The sequence below is a fragment of the Marmota flaviventris genome, chromosome 1, assembly GCF_047511675.1.
Source record: "Marmota flaviventris isolate mMarFla1 chromosome 1, mMarFla1.hap1, whole genome shotgun sequence".
Lineage (NCBI taxonomy): Eukaryota > Metazoa > Chordata > Mammalia > Rodentia > Sciuridae > Marmota > Marmota flaviventris.
Window position 1 is genome coordinate 204,971,731 of NC_092498.1, and position 19,511 is coordinate 204,991,241.

The following is a 19,511-nucleotide window of genomic DNA, read 5'->3' on the forward strand; positions in this document are numbered from 1 at the left end:
TTGTTTAGGTATTGACAAGAAAAAGTTTGTTCATGTATAGTAAGGACACGATTGCTTTTTCTTTGTTTGAATATTTTTGATCCACCATTGGTTGAAACCAAGGATGAAGGTTACTGGCTATGATTGGTTCTTTTTATTGGTTAGGGTATGAAAGGGTCAGATTCCAGGAAACAGGCTATCATTATCTCTGTCTCTGAGGGCCAGCAGAGATTTGACACATCCTTTCTAATGGGGAAGGGGCAAGCATGTTTTTTCTTGGTGGATCCTTGTGGACAGATCTGGCCACTGCATTCCTATGAGGTCTGAATCTGGTGCAATAAAGTGCAGATACTCAGTGCAGCTTTGCTTTTTCATTTGGAATATCAAGTAGCAAACTTCCCTCTCTTTTTTTTTTTTTATATTTTTTTTCCTTTTGTGGTACTAGGGCTGGAACCCCAAGGCCTTGCATGTTAGGCAAGTACTGTACCACTGAGCCACATCCATAGCCCTTTTTATTTTGAGACGGGTCTGGCTAAGTTTCCCAAGCTGCCCTTGAATCTGCAATACTCCTGCCTTAGATTCCTAAGTGGCTGGGGCTTACAGATATGCACCACTGTGGCCTGCTTGACTTTTTTTTTTTTTTTTTGTGTGTGTGTGTGGTGCCAGGGATTGAACCTAGGGCCTTGTGCATTCAAGGCAGGCACTCTACCAACTGAGCTATATCTCCAGCCCTAAAATAGGCTTTGTGTTAGATGATTTAGCCCAACTTTACACTAGTAGAAGCTATGATGTTCAGTAGGTGGGGGAGGGTATTAAATGCATTTTCATCTTATGATATTTTCAACTTAATGGATTAATTGGGGTGTAACTCGCACGCAAGTATCTAGAAGCATCCTAAGAAAGAGAACTCACACAGGCCACATTGGGACAAAGTAGAAACTTTGAGACCAGCAACAACTGAAATAGGCATCTAAGTAACTTTTTTTTTTATACTGTGGATTGAATCTAAGAGCACTTTACTGAATGACATACTCAACCCTTTTCCTTCCTTCCTTCTTTCCTTATTTAATTTTTTTTTTTTTTTTTTTTTTTTTTTTTTTTTTTGGTACTGAGGATTGAATCCAGGGCCTTGTACATGGTATAGCTCTACTAACTGATATACTCCCAGCCCACCTTTTTTTTTTTTTTTTTAATAGGATCATACTAGGTTGCTGAGGCTGGCCTCGAACTCGCAATCCTCCTGCCTTAGCCTCCTGAGTAGCTGGGATTATAGTTGTACACACCACATCCAGCTTTGAAGTAACTTTTGAGTGAGGAAGTATTCAGAACTGAAATGAGAGACAGTTTAGCAGGAAGCAACAGAGGAAGCATACTAAATGTAGCCACAGTGCTTAGCAGAAATTTACTTTAGGTGTGTTTATTAGAAATAAGGAGTAGACATAAAAAGCATTCAGCCAATGGAGCTAGAAGGAAAATGATTAAACAAACTGAGACACTAAAGAGGAAGGATTAACAGAGGTAAGATGCTAATGAATGAAAAACAGTATATAATGCTTTAAAAAATACATACATATAGCCAGGCAGCATGCTGGCTCACATCTATAATCTAGCTACTCAGGAGGCTGAGGCAGGAGGATTGAAAGTTTGAGACCTGCCTGGGCAATTTAGTGAGACCCTGTCTCAAAATAAAAACAAGAAGGGATAGGAATGTAGCTCACTGATAAAGAGTGCTTGCCTAGCATGCACAAGACCCTGGGTTCAATCCCCACTACTGCAAATGAAAGAAAAAAATTATACATGATACCTGAGGGTTCCACATTCACAAATGCAAGTAACTGCTGATCAGCTATATTCAGAAAAAAAAAACACATGGTGTCTGTCTAGAACATATGCAGATTTTGTTTTCTTGTTATTCTTCCATACATAATACAGTTATAATAACCATTTGCACAGAATTTACTTTGCATTAGATGGATAGTCTAGGTCATCTAGATATGATTTAAAATCTACAGGAGGATTGTGTGTAGGTTCTATGCTAATTCTGTCATTTTATAGAAGGGGCTTGGACATCCAGAGGTGTCTGTAGAGGTTCAGGAGCCAATCCCCTGTGCATATTGAAGGACAAAGTATATCAAATGTGAAAATCCCTCTCAATACCCTCTTCTGTCCTCCAGAGCTCATTATTAAATTTGCTTTATATTCTTTCAAACTATATGACAAAAGCAAATTTACACGGGCATGGGTATGTGCACACAGCAGTTTCAGATGACATAGCTATTCTTTAGCTTGCCATTCTCATTGACATATTACAGGTATCTTTCTGTCAGTACACATAGCTAGGCCTTCTCTCTCTCCCCCTCCCCCCATCCCCACTTTTTTTTTCCAGTACTATAGATGGAACTCAGGGCCTAACACATGCTAGGTCAGTACTCTACCCCTGAGCCACACCCCTGGCCCCAGCCTTCTGATTTCCATACTATTCTCAGCATTATGACCCTGCCATATGATTTCGTAGCTGGGGCACATGCTTCCTTGTTAGTTCTCTCATAGGTCTTGTCATACCTGCCTTACTGGTATAGTTGAAAGCTCACCAAGCACTCTGCCTGGCTAGACCACTGCTGCCACAGTGCTGGTAGTATAATGTGGTGTCAGTCCCACAGTTTCTGTGGCTCCAGGGTGACTGGTTTGTATTGCAAAGCCCTATAAGCTGTGAGAGTCTTCAGATGACAGAAATTAAGAAAAACTCAACCAGTGCTCGTCAAGACTCCTGACTGTTCAGTGATCACTCTGGGCAGGGGAGGGGCCCCAGGCCCTTTTCTGGGTCCTCAGTGAAGCCACAACGAGGTCCTCAGAAAGCAGAGGACAGCAGGGAGGCTGCCACTTAGAAAGGCTTTGCAGAAATGTGTGGTGTTTTCACAAATGTCTTGCTATGCCTGTCTTGTTGCATAGGTTTTTGTCTGATGAAAATAGTCTGGAATATAAGTATTATAAGCTGAAGTTAGCAGAGACCCAGCGGATGAGCCAGACCTTGCAAGGAACCGACCGGAAGCCAACATCTGCCGAGTGTGCAGTGCGGGCCATGCTGTATGCCCAGGCAGTACGGAACCTCAAAAAAAGACTGCTTCCCTGGCAGCGTCGGCGGATCCTTCGTGCTCAGGGACTCCGGGGCTGGAAGGCAAGGAGAGCAACCACTGGGACCCAGACCCTCCTGTCGTCAGGCACCAGGCTAAAACATCATGGTCGGCAGGCTGCAGGCTCCTCACAGGCAAAGTCATCCCTACCAGATGGAAACAATGCTACCAAGGACTGCCCACCAGACCCAGCCAGACACTCTCCTCAGGACCCCAGCCCAGAAGCTTCAGGCCCATCCCCTAGACCAGTAGAAATGGATGTCTCTGAAACCCCTCACACCTCCTCTCCCAGCCCATCTGCTGACGGTGGGTATTCATTCACTCCTGATCCCCTTCTGTAGACCCCAATCCCTATTCTCATCTTCAGGGGTCTTCCTAGAACTAGGGGCAATGTAGATTACTCAGTGGCCTGGACAGTGTGGGAAGCAATGGCTACAGGGATCTGGACAGGACAGGCACACATGGAGGCACTTTCTTCTCTGCTTCTCTAGAGGGCCCAGAGTGAGTCTGTCATCATCTTCTCTTCCTCTCCTGAGGGTGGAACTTTGGTGCTCCCCAGCAGGGTCCTGATACTGGGTCCTCTGTACCTGTGATTCCATCTCTTTCTTTTTTTTTTTTTTTTTTTTGGTACCAGAGATTGAACTCAGGGGCACTCGACCACTGAGCCACATCCCCAGCCCTATTTAGAGACAGGATCTCACTGAGTTGCTGTGGCTGAATTGCTAAGGCTGGCTTTGAACCTTTGATCCTCCTGCCTCAGCCTCCTGAGCTGCTGGGATTACAGGCGTGTGCCACCATACCCAGCTTGTGATTTCATTTCTTCCTCTGTTTCTTTCTCTTCTTTTCTTTTCTTTTTCTTTTTTTTTTTTTGTGTGTGTGTATGTAAGTGTGTAGTGCTGAGCATTGAACCCAGGACCTTGTGCATGTGAGGCAAGCACTCTACCAACTCTACCACAGCCCTCTGTGATTCCATTTCTTACTACTGTCGTCCCTCATTTCCTCTCGGGGAATTGGTTCCCGGGCCTCCTAAAGAAACTAAAATCCACTGTTGTTCAAGTCTCTTTTATAAAACAGTAGTATTTGCATAGAATCTGTGCACATCCTCTCACAGACTTTAAATCATCCCTGGATTACTTGTAGTACTTAATACAACATAAATGCTACATAAATAGTTGTTACATTATTTATGGAACATGAAAAAGAAAAATCAGTAATTTCTTCACTACAGAAGCAATTTTTTTCTGAGTATTTTGGTTGATTTTTTTTTTTTAACTCCCATGGTACATTTATTTAGTTAATTAATTATTGCCAGGGATTGAGCCCAGAGGCACTTAGCCACGCAGCCACATCCCTAGCCCTTTTTGTATTTTGAGTCAGGGTCTAAGTGCTTAGCTAAGGTCTTGCTAAGTTGCCAAGGTTGGCTTTGAACTTGATCCTGCTTCAGCCTCCCAAGCCATTGGGGATGATAGGCATGCGTCACCATACCTGGCTCTTTTTATTTATTTATTTATTTATTTTTAATATATTTTTTTAGGTATTGATGGACCTTTATTTTTCCATGCAGATTGAAGATTAAACCCAGGGCCTCGCACATACTAGGCGAGCGCTCTACCACTGAACCACAACCCCAGCCCTTTTTTATTTTTTTTATATTGAGACAGGGTCTTGTTAAGTTGCCAGGGCTGGTCTTGAACTTGCAATCCTTCAGCCTCAAACTTCCAAGCATCTTGGATTACAGACATGTGCACCCATGTCCAACTTGAGTATTTTTAATCTGCATTTGGTTAAATCCTTAGAAGCAGAACCAGCAGGGGCCATCTGTATATCCTTGACTCCCTTGATATTCTGGACTGCCTTTGTCTCTCATTCTGCCTCTTCCTCACCAAGACCTCTGTAGTACTGTGCTGAGGGCTAGTTGACATCCCTGGCTTCTGAGTTGAGTAACAACCCCTTCTGTTTCTCTTAGTCCCCTTTAAGCCTTACTGTCTCTCTGTATAATGAGGCTTAATTGCAGGTAGTAATACTCTAATCTCTTATATTCTCTGCCTATCGCTTTGTCACAATAAAACTATACTGTGGCTGTACACATGAGGCTTCTATTATTCCTTAGTATCTGGTAAGCTGGGCTTGCATATGTGACTGTAGTCAGTATTAGGGTTGTCTGGGGCTGGGGACTGAAGTAACATGGGTGTCTGGGCCACATACCCACAGCAGCCAGACCCAGGTATGCTCACCTGATTGACAGGGCAGGGCTCCAGGAGAGACAGTGGATGCTTGAGGCCTCCAAGGCCTAGATTGTAATTGGCAGGTGACACTTCTGCCATATCTTGTCAACCATTTCTAAAATGGGGGGTGGGGGGATCTCCTGTTCAACAGAGTTGCAGAGTCACTTGGCAAAGGGCAGAGTACAGGGAGGGACATAGGGCCATCTTTACAGTCAGTTTTCACTGCTCCACAATGTTTATGTAGGAAGTAGCAGCAGCTCAGAAGCCATGACAGGTCCCTTATGTTTTGTAGTTGACGTGAAGACCATGGAGACTGCAGAGAAACTGGCCAGATTTGTTGCTCAGGTGGGACCAGAGATTGAGCAATTCAGCATAGAAAACAGCACCGATAACCCTGACCTGTGGTATGTACCCCCAATCTCATTACCACCCAAGGATTGAACCTAGGGCTTTGCACAGGCTAGGCATGTGTTTACTACCACTGAACTACATCTATAGCCCGTTTTATTTTGAGACAGTGTCTCACTAAGTTGCCCAAGCTGGCTTCAAATTTGTGATCCTCCTGCCTCAGCCTCCTCAGTCACTGGGGATATAGGCATGTGCCTCTATACCCAGGCCTAAATTTTTTTCTAGAAAGCTGTCTGGTTGTTCCACACCATTCACTGAAAACACTACCTCTATTACAGTAATTTTAGAGGCCATATTCATCAGATCCCATGTTTCAGGGCTTTCTAATATATTCTGTTGGTCTGCCATATGGACTACTTGGCTCTTTCACCCTCACAAAGGCAGTTATGACATCTTATAGTATTTGATGAGGTACCCTTGTTGGTATTGTATTTTCCCAGATAGTCTAATGTATTTATTTATTTTTAATGAATATTAAAATCCTCTTGTCCTAATCCAGGGAAAATTGTTTTTATTGGGATGTTTATACATTAATTAGGGGAGAACTGGCATCTTTTTAGAGTTGAGTTATCCTATCCAGAAAAAAGGGTTGTCTTTCCTTTGATCCAGGTGGACTTTGTTCCTTTGGGGTGTTACATTTTCATATCAGCCACAGCCCCACAACTATGATTAAGGTCAGAGGTGACCACTAGACTGAGAAGCCTCATGGCCATGTCCATCTGCTGTGCTGCAGGACTCAGTGGAGGAGCTTTGCAATGATAAGCCCTCTCTGAGGCCTGCCTCACAGCTGTTTAGAGCTTGGGTCTCTGCAGTAGCGGTGTAGTGTTTCTTGGCACATTTCCACGTCTCATAGCTCAAGAGTGTGAGAAGAACCAGAGATCAGAATGCATATGTGGAGGCCGAGAGAGGCCAGTGAAGTAACCAGAAAGGATGAGGTGTTGTCCATGTCAGATCTCCTGGCTGCAGCATCAAAGCTGGTTCTATCATCCTCCTTAGTTGTCTACAAATTCCTTGTTCCTTCACCTCCTTCCCCTGAAAAGCAGTTAGGCCTCTTAGGTTTTTGGTTCCTTTGCTAAGTTACTAGTTCTTATCACTTTATCTCATTGAGAAGCTGCACCATCAAACCACAGCTGTGACAGAAGAGGCCTGGTAGTTCATTCTGTTTTCTCACCCCCAGCTTCATTGTATTCATCCCAGAATGTTTTAGCAAATAAAAATGTTTAAAGGTATCCTCTGGTTAATAGTGTATTTCATCTGTGTCCCAGGTTCCTACATGACCAAAATAGTTCTGCTTTCAAATTCTACCGGAAGAAAGTGTTTGAACTGTGCCCATCTATTTGTTTTACATCATCACCCCTCAGCCTTCAGGCCAGCATGGGTGGCGAGAGTGCAGACTCTCAGGAGAGCCCCTTAGACCATGCGGAAAGGGAAGGAGAGTTAGAGGATGAGCACCCTCAGCAGGAAGCTGAGCTGGAGAGCCCAGAGGTGATTCCCGAGGAGGAAGAAGAAGAGGAGGAAGAGGATGAGGAGGATGAGGAGGATGAAGGGGGAGAGGAGGCCCTTGTTCACAGAGCCTCCAGGCCGGGAGTAAGAGCTGACAAGTCTGAGGGCTCTGAGGGAAGCCCCCCTGCTGATGGCCTCCCTGGCGAAGGTGCTGAGGATGACCCAGCCGGAACTCCTGGCTTGTCACAGGCCACCTCCAGCACCTGCTTTCCGCGGAAGAGGATCAGCAGCAAATCACTGAAAGTTGGCATGATTCCAGCTCCCAAGAGGGTGTGTCTCATACAGGAGCCACAAGGTGAGTGCCTCCCTATGACAGCACAGTTCTTGCTTTAGAGACCGTGAAAGGTTTTGGAGATATTGCCTGACCATTTCTGAAGAATCTACTGGCCCTCAGCCATAGCTCAGCTGCATAATTGACCCATACTTACCACCTTTATGGTGACCTCAGTAGGACACCACCTCCCAAATATCCACCCTCAGAGGCCTGTGTGAGAGCCCCAAAGTGTCCAATATTGCATGGAGTTCTCTGATTTTGTGTTTTTTTATGTTTTGTTTTTTTCCAATGCTGGGAATCAAGCCCAGGGCCTCATGAATGCTGAGAGCACGCCCTGCTACTTAACTTTAACCCCAGCCCTTGTCTTGTGATTTTAATCTAAAATAATTTCATCTATTTTGAACACCGTTCCATAATGCCAATGCAAAACCTGTTTCCAAGTTGGTCTGAAGTTATTGTTTCTTCATTAGGCTATGGCTTCCAGCACTCCATGAACTGCTAGCTATCTCTGTTAATGCCCAGAGTCCATTGGGAGGAGCCCTGACTTTGGGCCTGGGTCCTCCAGCCTTGTGGACTCCCTTGGGGAGTAGCCTGCCTTCTGGTTCCCAGAAGTTCCGGGGTAGTAATATCTGCTCCCTGAAGTGACAGTGACGCGGGAGGGCAGAGGATACTGTTCACAGCTAGCTATCACAGCTACCTCTGTGTGAGACCATCATATTCACAGGCAGCAGTGCCCTTTGGGAGCAGTCCTGGTATTTGTTTGACATTGCAGTGGACTGCTAATTGTTCCACCATAACCCTTCCATCCTGTAGAACTTCTGTAGATGGCGACCCAGCATCAGAATGCTTGTCAAATATGTCTCACCTGGGGGAAGGTGGCATTCTTTGTTTTTCTTTTGGATGCTCTCTGTTCTTTGGGAGGTCAATGAAATAAAACTGGCTTGCTGATCTTCCGTTATCAAAAATAGTAATAGTGTGGGGCTGGGGATATGGCTCAAGCGGTAGCACGCTCGCCTGGCATGCGTGTGGCCAGGGTTCGATCCTCAGCACCACATACAAACAAAGATGTTGTGTCCACCAAAAAAACTAAAAAATAAATATTAAAAAAAAATAGTGTGATTAATAGTCCATATGAAAAGCATGATTTTTATTAGAAAGTTTCAGATGGACTTTAAATCCTTACCAGTGGAATAGTTTTAGAGAAATTGAGAGGGCAGTTTTGCAAATAGTTCATTTGCTGAAGGAAAGCATTCCTGTGATATTTAGGGGTGGGGCTCAGTGGTAGAGTACTTGCCTACCATGCAAGTACCATCCCCAGCACTGCCAAACAAAAATAAAAAAAATGTCCTGTGGTCATGGAAGATAATCTACATAGCAAGTCATTTGTTAGAAATGTGGGAGTTTTTATGTTTGAGTAGACTTTTTCAAAGTGATACACCTCTTAGTTGAACCTTTTGCTATGGGCCAAGTTGCTGACTCTGGACACATCCAGCCTCTACCCTTGCTATATGGGTCATGGCCATTGTTGAAAGGAGCCAGGATGCAGCAGCCACTATCAGGGCACCTTCTATTATCAGAGAAGCTGGGAGCCAAAACTCCATAACAAATTGTCTCCTTATAAGGAAATTGAGGAAAGTGTATGTATGTATGTATGTATGTATGTACATATATCTTTCTTTTGTCTTTCAGTCCATGAACCAGTTCGAATTGCCTATGATAGGCCTCGAGGTCGTCCCATGTCCAAAAAGAAGGTGAGCTTAACCATTAACAAGTCCTCACTCAGGCAAAACCAAGTACAGTGATAAACTGATAGTCCCAGCTACTCAGGAAGCTAAGAAAGGAGGATTCCTTGAATCCAAGAGTTTGATACCAACCTGAGCAATATAGTGAGACCCCATCTCAAAAAAGAAGTGAGGTAGGCACATGGGCACATGTCTACTATAATCCTGATGATTGAGGAGACTAAGGCAAGAGGATCCCAAGTTTAAGGACAGCCTCTGCATCTTAGCAAGACTCTGGTCCCCCGCCAAAAAAAAAAAGGCAGGGGAAGTAGCTCAGTGGTAATGCTCCCCTGGGTTCAATCCCAAGTAGCGAAGAGAAAAAAAGTAACCAATAGCCGTATTTCACACTGAGATGTTACTAGACAAAATACATCAGAGACTTCTCAGGGGACTTTTTAAACCACCCAAAGTATAGGAGGCTGGTTCTTAGTTTGACAAATGAGACCTGATAGGTGCAGTAAGACTTGAGAGATGAGTAAGATAATGGCCATTGAGAAGTTAAAGCTTCATAGAATGTGGCTGTGATGAAGAGTGTGTGTGTATCTTCTGGAGGAAAAAAAAAAAGTGGGTGTGTGCTCAAAAACAGCTTCCATGCGACAGGTTCCTTCTAGCTATCAGAGGCTAGGCTGCAGCAGGGAGGTCAGCAGTGACAGACATGGGTGTGACTCAGTTGAGGTGGTGCTGTAGGTAGAGAAGCAGGTAGGAGGAGATGGGGAATAAAGAGGGATTGGGGGTGTGTCACTGAATCAGAGAAGCCAGGGAAAGTCTCCCTGGCAGGTGTCACTGGCCCAGACCTGGAGGAGGTGAGGAGGAGCCTTCAGAGATCTTAAGAATGCACAGTCTGGACAGAGACCCAGAACAGTCCCAGGCCAGCAATGTAGCAGGAGTGGAGTGACAGGGTGGGGGGACCCAGGTCACATAGGGTCACAAACAGATGTGACCCTATGGCTGGACCTGAGGTCCTGTGCCTGCCTCCTTTTGGTAGGATGTTGGGACCCCCGGTCCATCCTTTTCTGCTTTGGCTCATGCTCTTAGCATTACCCCAGGGATAGCCTAGAGGGCCTCTCCAGAACCCCACACTCCCACACTGTGGCCCTTCTCTGAGGGAGGCCCTTGGGACTTGAGCAGGGTTTTGGGTAGAGACATGCAACTCTGTGGAGAGCAGCCTATGGCATGGGATCCAGGCAGAGCAGAGGCCCCAGGAGGAGGCTCAGACTTAGGACAGTGGGACCAGGTATGAGGTGAGGGAGTGATGAAAAGGTGACAGTGGAGCTGGCAGGACTCTCTAGTGTCTAAATATCGAAGAGCAAAACCTAGGCGTCTAGGTAACCCCAGGGAAATTGGCCTGGGCAGTAAGGAGAATAAAGCTTCCATTTGCTGATGCTCTGGGGCAGAGCATGGGAAAGGGATATGTTCTCCAGATGGAGAGGAGACACATTGCATTGTGTGTGGGTTAGGCAGGTCACCTGGGACGCATGTGGAGCAACTTTGCAGGTTTTTAGCCATCAGGGAGGCAGCGCTTTAAGCAGAGCTGAGTGGGTACCTGAAGCCTGTTTGTGTTACCTGGGTTAAGGGTACCAACCCAGTGTAGGCACAGCCAGGCCTTGGACGCAGGCATAGCTGGATTCAAGCTCAGTCTCACCACCTATTCTTTGGTAACCTTAGCATGTAACTCCTGAGCCTCAGGCTTACATCTGTAAAATGGGATGGCTACACCTGCCCTGCAGGTAGGAGGTACCGAAAAGTTTAAACAGACCCTCTGCCTGCTGGGTGTCCTGCAATCACTGCTCTCTCCTGGGTCTCCCACTGGTGATGGCAGGTGGCCAATAACCACCCCTGCATCTCTTCTCTGTGGCACCTTAGTCCAGCCCCAGGGCGCAGCTTTCTTCCAGCTCTGCAGAAAACTGACCAATATGATTGTTAAACACAAATTGAATGTTCACAAAGATACATCCAGACTAAGCCCACCCTGTTCCTCCCACCAAACCCTCCACCCTCCAGCAGCTTTTCCTAAAGGGGTATAGGCAGGGCTGGATAGACCCCCATTTCTCATCCCAGCAGCTGTATTCTACCTCCTCCATTCTGCAGGTCACATCCTGGTGGTGAGGGACCTCCCCGTGCTGGCAGCTCCCACCTGGTGTCTTTGCCATACTGTTTGCCACCCTCTTCATGTCCCAGCTCATCTCTCCTGCCTCCCCTCCTTGACACCCTGCAGAGACTTCCTTGCAGTGTGGAAATGCAGCCTGCGTAGCATCACTTGAGCTCACACACATATGCCAACCCTGCTGCTTGATATCTTAGGGATATACCTTGGTGTCTGTGAACTCAGCTCCTCTCCAGGTTGTTTTGTCCCCTCTAGGGTGAGAGCACTACACACCGTGCTCCTTGCCTGGCTCTCCTCTCCCTCTTTCCCTGACCTGAGGTCCTGTGCCTGCCTTCCTTTGGTAGGATGTTGGGACCCCTGGTCCAGCCTTTTCTGCTTTGGCTCATGCTCTTAGCTTTACCCCAGGGATGGCCAGAGGGCCTCTCCAGAACCCCATAGTCCCAATATTGGGGAAGCTGATATTCCTGGGCACCTCCATGCACATGACTAGTGGTGACTTGGTCTTTGAATCGAGCCTCCTGAGGCCTGTGTTATAGGTGGATAAACTATTGAGGGCTGACCACCCGCTAGGCCCTAAGATCACAGGACTCAACCTGTCACCCAGGATCATCCAGCCCTCTCCTAGTTGCTCCCATACCTGTTCCAAAATCAGATCTTCTCTGCTATCCCCAGTATCAGTTGCCTCTGTCTTCCTCAAGATCATTGAGGATACTACTTAATGTAGCTTGCTACCTCCTCCTTTCTTCTATCTTTCCTTCTCTTCCCTCCTTCCTTCTCTCCCTCTCCAGAGCAGTCTCTCCAGTTAATTCAGTGAATATCTTTAAAGAGGGAGAAAGGGGAATAGCACACACAGGGTAATGTCCTAAGCTACCCATCTGGGTTACTTTAATAAGAGTGATTGGAAATTCCTTCTTCAGCCTCACTGGCTCCTCCTCCAGAGGGAGGGGCTGGTCTGGGGGCTTTTAACCTCCCCAGGTCTCTACCCTGTGGCCTGAGGGTACTCAACCTCCCCACCATCCATAATGCACTTCTTAGGCCCTGTTCTTCACAGTGCCAGCTCTTGGCAAGTTCTGTTTAATGCTAGACGTGGACCTTGGCACCCAAGTAGAAACAGCCCTGGGAAAGATAAAGACAGGGAAGGTGGGGTAGCAAGTAAATGAAGCCAAGGGTGGCAGGTGGAAAGGGCAGAAGAGCTGATTTCCCCACTGCCTCTCTGGCCCCCTCCTGTGTCAAGGCCTATCCCTTGGTGCCCCTTGCTCTGGAGTGTGCTTTCTGATCCCTTAACCCCAGGACCTGACATCTGTTTCTGTGGTTTTCCTCAGTCTTAGCAGTGGCCAGGCCCCAGAGCCAGATGCCAGTTCTGTCTCACAAGGGCATGTCACCTTAGGCCCCTACCCTTTAGAAGTCCCACCTGTTGTGGATGTTACAGGAAGCCAGGAGATGACTGGGGTTTGATTATCCTGGGAAGTGACAAGGGAATAGGGAGGACACTGGGAGTGTCAGGTGCAGCTCAAAATGGACTCTGGCTCCAGGCACTTTCCTGCAGTCCACATGCCCAGCTCTTTCTTTTTCCTCAGAAACCCAAAGACTTGGACTTCGCCCAGCAGAAGCTGACTGACAAGAATCTGGGCTTTCAGATGCTGCAAAAGATGGGCTGGAAGGAGGGCCATGGTCTGGGCTCCTGCGGGAAGGGCATCCGGGAGCCCGTCAGCATGTACGTGGCACAGACTTGCAGCCCCCACAGGTGGACAAGGTCAAGCCCTAAAGCCTTTGGCCTGCAGCCTGAGTCTTGGTTCCTCTCATGTTGAAAATGGCTTAAAGTTGGCAGCTGGGTTTTTGGTTTGGGGGTTTGTTTGGTTTTGGTTTTGATTACTTTGTTTTTTGTTTTGTTTTGTTTTGTTTTGAAACAAAAGGAGCCTTCAAATGAGAATTAACTATTTATATACATACCTTCACATGGCTCCTTCCTGTATCTGTGTAGACCATTCAGCTGCTTCTTGGCCCTAGTCATTTCAGCCCCGTTTATTATGGTCATAAAAGCTGAGTGGTGTTTTGGGGTACATATGCCTTAGAATCACACTCCCTTCCAAGGGAAACAGGTCCACCAGGATGGGAAAACGTAGACCCAGAGTTTATGAGACCCTCCTCATAACGTCCAGAGGGCATCTCATTTACTGCTGAGATAGCTTCTATGGGGTAAGGTGATTTACTGGGACCAGGGTTTCCGGGCACCTTGAGGTGGCTAGTGCTCTTGAGAATGAGTGAGTGCTCCTGGTTTTCCATTCTTTGTTATTTTGATTTTCCTTTTCTTTTGATGTCTTTGTATGTGTCCTGCATTTCTGTGTCCCACTACCACTCCAGCCCATATTCCAGGCTCTGCATCCCAAGCTCTGGGCTCAGGTGCACAACTAATCTTCCATTTTACTTCTTAGGGGAACTGCCTCAGAAGGGGAGGGCTTGGGTGCCGAAGGGCAGGAGCATAAAGAAGACACATTTGACGTGTTCCGTCAGAGAATGATGCAGATGTACAGACACAAACGGGCCAACAAATAGGTATGTGTGAGAGCCGGTGCATGAGGACTTCTGCCCACGCTCACATCCTAGTGTGTAACATTTCCCCCAGAAAGGCTGATGTTCCCCACTTCCTCAAAAGCGGACAATCATAAAATTCTGTGAAGATAATAAAAGGGTCTTTGGATGTGGATGTGTCCCACTTCTTCCCTTCCAGGTTTGCTGGAGCAACGAGCTTCACACTAGCTAAGGTGTGGCCAGCCTGTCTCATGGACTGTGCCTCATGGCCTGACCACCCTGGCAGTAGCTTCTGTGCTGGGCTCTGAGGACGTGCATGCAGGCTGTTCCTTGCCAGTTCACATGGGACCAGGCTGCCTCTGGCCTCTCTCTTGCTCTACTTTTCTCTCACAGATGACAGCCACCTGCCACATAATGCAGCCAGGACACGGACTGTTCCCTAGTCAGGAGTGGCCTTGCTATCCGGAAGTATAAGGACGAACGTGGAAGCCAAAACCACAGGGAGCAGCAGTTGGCCACATCCTTTTTTTGAGGGTCTTCAAATCCTTTCTCTTCCAAAGGGCCTTGGGCCTTTAAATCTCATACTCTTTCTTTAGTTACCCTTCACCCATGACTTCCCAACTCTCAGTTTTGAACAAAATCGTTCTCTTCCTGACTAGATCAGAACCACTGATGAGAAAGATAAACCTTGAAGCCGCAATTACTCTTAAACCATCATCCTGCCCTGGATCTGCCTGGAGCCCAAGTACGGTGTGGTGTGTACGTGAAAACCAACATCTGCAGTCTCTGGGGTGGAGGTTTCCAACGCCAGCCTGCCTTTCTCTTAAAGAAAAACAGAATGACCATTCTCAATACACTTTTTGCCTTTCCTCTCTCTTCCAAATGCTTTCCGCATCAAGTCCTCTCCAAGTCTGTCTTGGTTCCTCTCCAAAAGATGGCACTGCCCAAAAGTACTTTGGCCTGTTAAGTGCAGTGGACCCAGCTCCATGGTTAAATTGCTGGCACAGGGGTCATTGCTGTCCTGGAGCACCAAAGGCCATGCAGACACAAGTGCAGATTGTGCTTTCCTGCCCCCCAGAATTTTATCTAGGGATACAGATTGGTAATCTCCAGGTCTACACTCTGATACTAAAGCTGAATGGAGATCTCTGAACAGTTCAGATACTTGCTTTATTGAACATATTAATGGCATTTTATCTCTTTAAAAATCCTGAGACTTCACCAGTTTTTAGCAACAGTCTAATATAGCTATATTCAGTGGCGAGTAATCATTAAACAGATATGAAATTTCTCCCAAATGTATGTGTGACTAGAATCCACAAAGGAAACGGGATATACTTGGTATTTTTGGATTTGATTTTCCCCCCATGCTGAGAATGGAAACCAGGGCTTTGCACATGCTAGGCAAGTGTACTACCATCAAGCTACATCTCCCAACCTTATAATTTTTTATATTGAGACAGGGTCTCACTGAGTTGCCCAGGCTGGCCTTGAATTTGTGATCTTCCTGCCTCAGCCTCCCAAGTAGCTGAGATTACAGGTGTGCACCACTGCACCTAAGCCACTGGATTTTTTTTAAGTGCATATGGAGTCTTCCCTACAAAGGGCCAAGAGGCTATAAATTCTCCAAGACTTCATCTGTTACGTGTGCAGCAATGTAAAGAATTGTTGTCTTAGAACTTTTGTAAAGAACAGAAAGACTGCTCTCAGAAGATTGGCTCTGCAGCTGTTTGCTATTTCAAGAAGGTAATTGTGCAGAACTTTCCAGATTCCTCAACACTCTCCTACTTGTAACTCCATGTGGAATGCTCAGACTGGGGGCATCTCAACCCTTCTTCATAAAGCAGCAGTGTTGAACTTTTAAATGTGTGCTAAAATCTGGAAAATTTGGAATCCTGCTGACACCCAGTGATTGGGTTACCCAGCAACAATTAGGGTGTCAGCCACAGAGCCGAGTGAGATTCAGGACTGTGAGGAATCCTTGCTTTCTGAAAGCCACAGCCCTCCCAGGCTGTGCTCCTACCTCTGGGTTCTGTCTGGCCCTACTGTCCCCACTCCATGCTGCTTCTCTTCATGGCAGGTGCGGTCCCTGGGGCCTGCTTGCTTCTGGTCACTTCTGTTGCTTTGGCAACTGGCAGATCTTTATGGCTGAGGAGGTGCCAGCACTGAGGATGAGCCTCAGTCCAACTCTCAAATAAGCCAGCCTGCGGGGGGGGGGGGGGGGCGGGAGGACAGATTTGGGGGACCCCAGGTATGGAGGTTCATCTTCTCTTTTCTATCCTCACCTTTCCAGCAACTTCCATGTTGACCATGGGTCAGGTGAACAGATGGAATTCAAAGCAGGCACTAGTCCATAGAGGCCTCTTGAGAAGTGCTCATTGTCCCTTAGCAGGGCACATTCCCCCACCCCCAGCATGGATATCTAGCTCTTTCTTTCCAGCTTAACTTTGACTGTTGTGCACACTTTGTCCTAACCTGTTAATTTTAATTTATTAAAAAGCAAAATACAGAGGAATTGCTGGTATGTGAGCTCTGGTCCCGAGCTTCCTGCCACTCCTAGACACATCTCAGTTTGACCTGAGATTATTTCAGTGAGCCTTTGACTAATGTCAAAGTAACAACCATTTCTTGAACCTAAAAAGTCCCATAAATGCTGGGAGGATGCTTTTCCTATAGTTTCATATCAAGGCTGTGAATATGTCCCAGGGAACTTGGGGAATGTGGCTGTGTGTCCTGGTGCTGGGCCAGGGCTAATGCCACTGGACCTCTATTCCTTCCTCTCTCCTCTTCCTCCACCCAGGCTACCACTGCTCTCAGGTCAAGGCCATTCTACAGGGAGGGAGCATTATGTGCAAGCGGGGTGTGCAAGTGTGTGACCTTGTCAAAGTCACTGTTTTTTCTGTCATTCTAGTTCCAGGGTCTCTTCCACGAGGACGACAGGCATCCGGAAAGTGCTAACCTGCCACTTTGGGTGCTTACCGTCTCTGACTTGTTTCCATCACTGGAAATCCCATAGACAATGTTAGTGATTTTGGTTCTTGGTAAAATCTAGAAGATGTTTGTGATGTTACCAAATGAAAGTTTTGTTTTTTAAGAACCTAAGAAGTTGTGAATGTTGTCAATCATTTAGCAGTTGCAATAAATGTAGAGGAAACCCAGTTTCCTGTGATCTCAATTGATGTGTTTTTAATCAGACCTATCAGAAGATGGTAACGCGGACATGCTACTGAAGGTATGCTGCTGCCCAGGACCTGCTCTCTGCTGGCCCCAGGACTCTTCCCTCGTGTCTCAGGCTTGCCCCAGTGAGGGGGTCCTTGCATCACCAGGGAAGCAGAGAGATGCCATAGAGCTAGTGGCCAAGCTCTGGGAAGGGGGATCCTGGTCTGTGTGGGGAGTTAATTGCAGAGAGCACAAGCCTTCTGTTGAGGGTGTCAAGGAGTGACAGCTCATGACTCATCAGCCTCACCTAATCCTGGCTTGGGGTTTCAGTTGCAAGAGGTACATTTGGGCCTTCCTTCTATTGAGGAGTGACTTCTAGGGCATGATCAAAGCTACCCACTGTTCCTGTGCCTCCTGATCTCTGTGATTCCTCCCCAACATCCCTTGACCCTTTAGATAAGGAACAAGGGCAGTAGACACAGCAGGAGAGTGAGCCTAGGACTTGCAGGGACCCCTACCTGACTTCAGTGTGATGGCAAGGGGCCAGGCTGAGGGTAGGAGGCAGGTAGTATGCATTTAGGTCCCTGCCAGCAGGTTAGAGACAGACAACAGGGCCATAGGGAGCTGGTGCAGGACACCAGCCCGGTATCATTGAGGACAAGCAAGACCCACAGTACGATGAGTGTGGTGAATGAGCAGGCCCTTTCCAGGCACCTCTACCCTATCTTGCCTTCAACTCAGACCACCCCATTCAATAGAGAATCAGAGATAGACGGTCCAGGGAAGGAGGGGTAAGTTGCCCCCCCCCCCCCCCCGTGCTTGTAGGGGGTTTAAGGGCTCATGTGAGTATCTGAGGATGATGAGTCCCTACTGAGGCTGGAACCACAGTGTTGCCCAACTACCATTCTGCCAGCTGCACAACCCTATAGTATAGATGGGGAAACAGGCCCGGGAAGAGGAAGAGCTGGGTCCCAGGCTACACAGTTGGGGGCCCCTTGATCCTTCAAAACCGTCTTTAGAAGACAGAACCTGCCTCAGTCTCCCATCCAGGTGTGGGCTGGCACCTTGTCACAGCAGGGAGCAACTCTTTGAGAAGAACCACTTCCTACTCCTGAATGTCAAGTGTGGAGGAGCCCTTGTGCTTCCAGGTCACCACTGAAGGAGCTGCACCCCACCCTGCCCCTTGCCCCCTCTCTGCCTGTGGACCTTCGTCCAATCTTCAAGGCCCTTCTTCCATGACCCTCCAGAAAGGCCCAACTGCCCTTCTGGTTTCTCCAGTCCTATTCTTGGCCACCCTGAGCTGGAGCTGTCAACATCCCACTGCCATATGCAGGCTAAAGGCTTCTCTTCTGGGGCTTGAATCTTCTTTTCAGATCCCCCCAGCACTACATTCATGTTTGATGAAAGACAGTGAACAATATATTCCACAGTGTCTGAAGTCCCATCCTAATGGGTCCCAGTTTTGGACAGGCAAACTCAGGCCAAGTCCCAGATGAGGCACAATAAGTGAACTCTGGTAAGTCACTCCCCGCCCCCACTGGATTTGATTTCCTTCATCTATGACATTAGCTGATAAAGGATGATGTATGTGGGCCTAGAAGGAGAAATCCACAGGGTACTGTCAAAAGACAACATTTCAACAAATGGAATTAAATGATCTTACATTATTTGTGACTCTGGATTGACTAGTATCTCATTCAAAAATAGGAAGGGGCTGAGCATGGCGGCACACACCTGTAATCCCAGCAACCTGGAAGGCAGAAACAGGAGGATCACATGCTCAAAGCCAGCCTGAGTAATTTAGCAAGACTCTGTCTCAAAATAATAGAAAGGACCAGGGCTGTAGCTCAGTGGTAAAGCACCCCGGGTTCAATCTTCAGTACGTATGTACATATGGGGAAGTAAAGGGTTGTAACTCTGGCACAGCATTTACCTAGCATGCTCAAGCCCTGGGCTCAATATCCAGCACTGGGGTTGGGGGGGAAGTCCTTGAGAGAAAGATTCTCTGCCCCAGAGCTCCCTAAATGTTATTTTGTCCCACCTCATGGCCAGTTTGATGCAGCCCAAGGTCACTGTTGATTACCAAATTCAAAGTCCTTCTGCCTCTAACCAGCTTTGTCAAATCAAAGAACACAGCTCACTAGTCTCAGGGGATAGTAACACCATCAAAGCCACAGCCATGAAGTGAAATACCCTCAGCAAAAATTAAATCACTTCAGATAGGCGAGGTGGTGCACTCCTGTAATCCCAGTGACGTGGGAGACTGAGGCAGGAGGATTGCACTTTCAAGGCCAGCCTGAGCAACTTAATGAGACAGTTGTCTCAACAAAAAAAGGCTGAGATGTTAGTGCCTGCCTAGCATGTGTGAAGCCCAAATACCACAGAAAAAGAAAAGAAAGCAGATTGTTTTGATTGATA

General features: G+C 47.0%; 1 protein-coding gene across 7 annotated transcripts in view; it reads left to right on the top strand.

Annotated features, from left to right (window-relative positions):
- The window catches only part of Sugp2 (SURP and G-patch domain containing 2), a 32,501-nt gene extending 15,409 nt beyond the window's left edge, over positions 1–17,092 (top strand). For 3 of the 7 annotated variants that reach the window (XR_011704142.1, XR_011704147.1, XR_011704148.1), the window contains exons 5-13: positions 2,929–3,416; positions 5,628–5,739; positions 7,009–7,541; positions 9,210–9,271; positions 12,983–13,119; positions 13,838–13,958; positions 14,594–14,693; positions 15,398–15,680; positions 16,846–17,092. Coding sequence is in view for 1 of the 7 variants with exons in the window: in XM_071600824.1 (XP_071456925.1) it covers positions 2,929–3,416; positions 5,628–5,739; positions 7,009–7,541; positions 9,210–9,271; positions 12,983–13,119; positions 13,838–13,958 (1,453 nt within the window). In the remaining 6 variants the exon portion in view is untranslated. The remainder of the gene's footprint in view (positions 1–2,928; positions 3,417–5,627; positions 5,740–7,008; positions 7,542–9,209; positions 9,272–12,982; positions 13,120–13,837; positions 13,959–14,593; positions 14,694–15,397; positions 15,681–16,845) is intronic. The other 4 variants (XR_011704143.1, XR_011704144.1, XR_011704145.1 and 1 more) reach the window with 4 other exon arrangements.
- Positions 17,093–19,511: the final 2,419 nt, after the last annotated feature.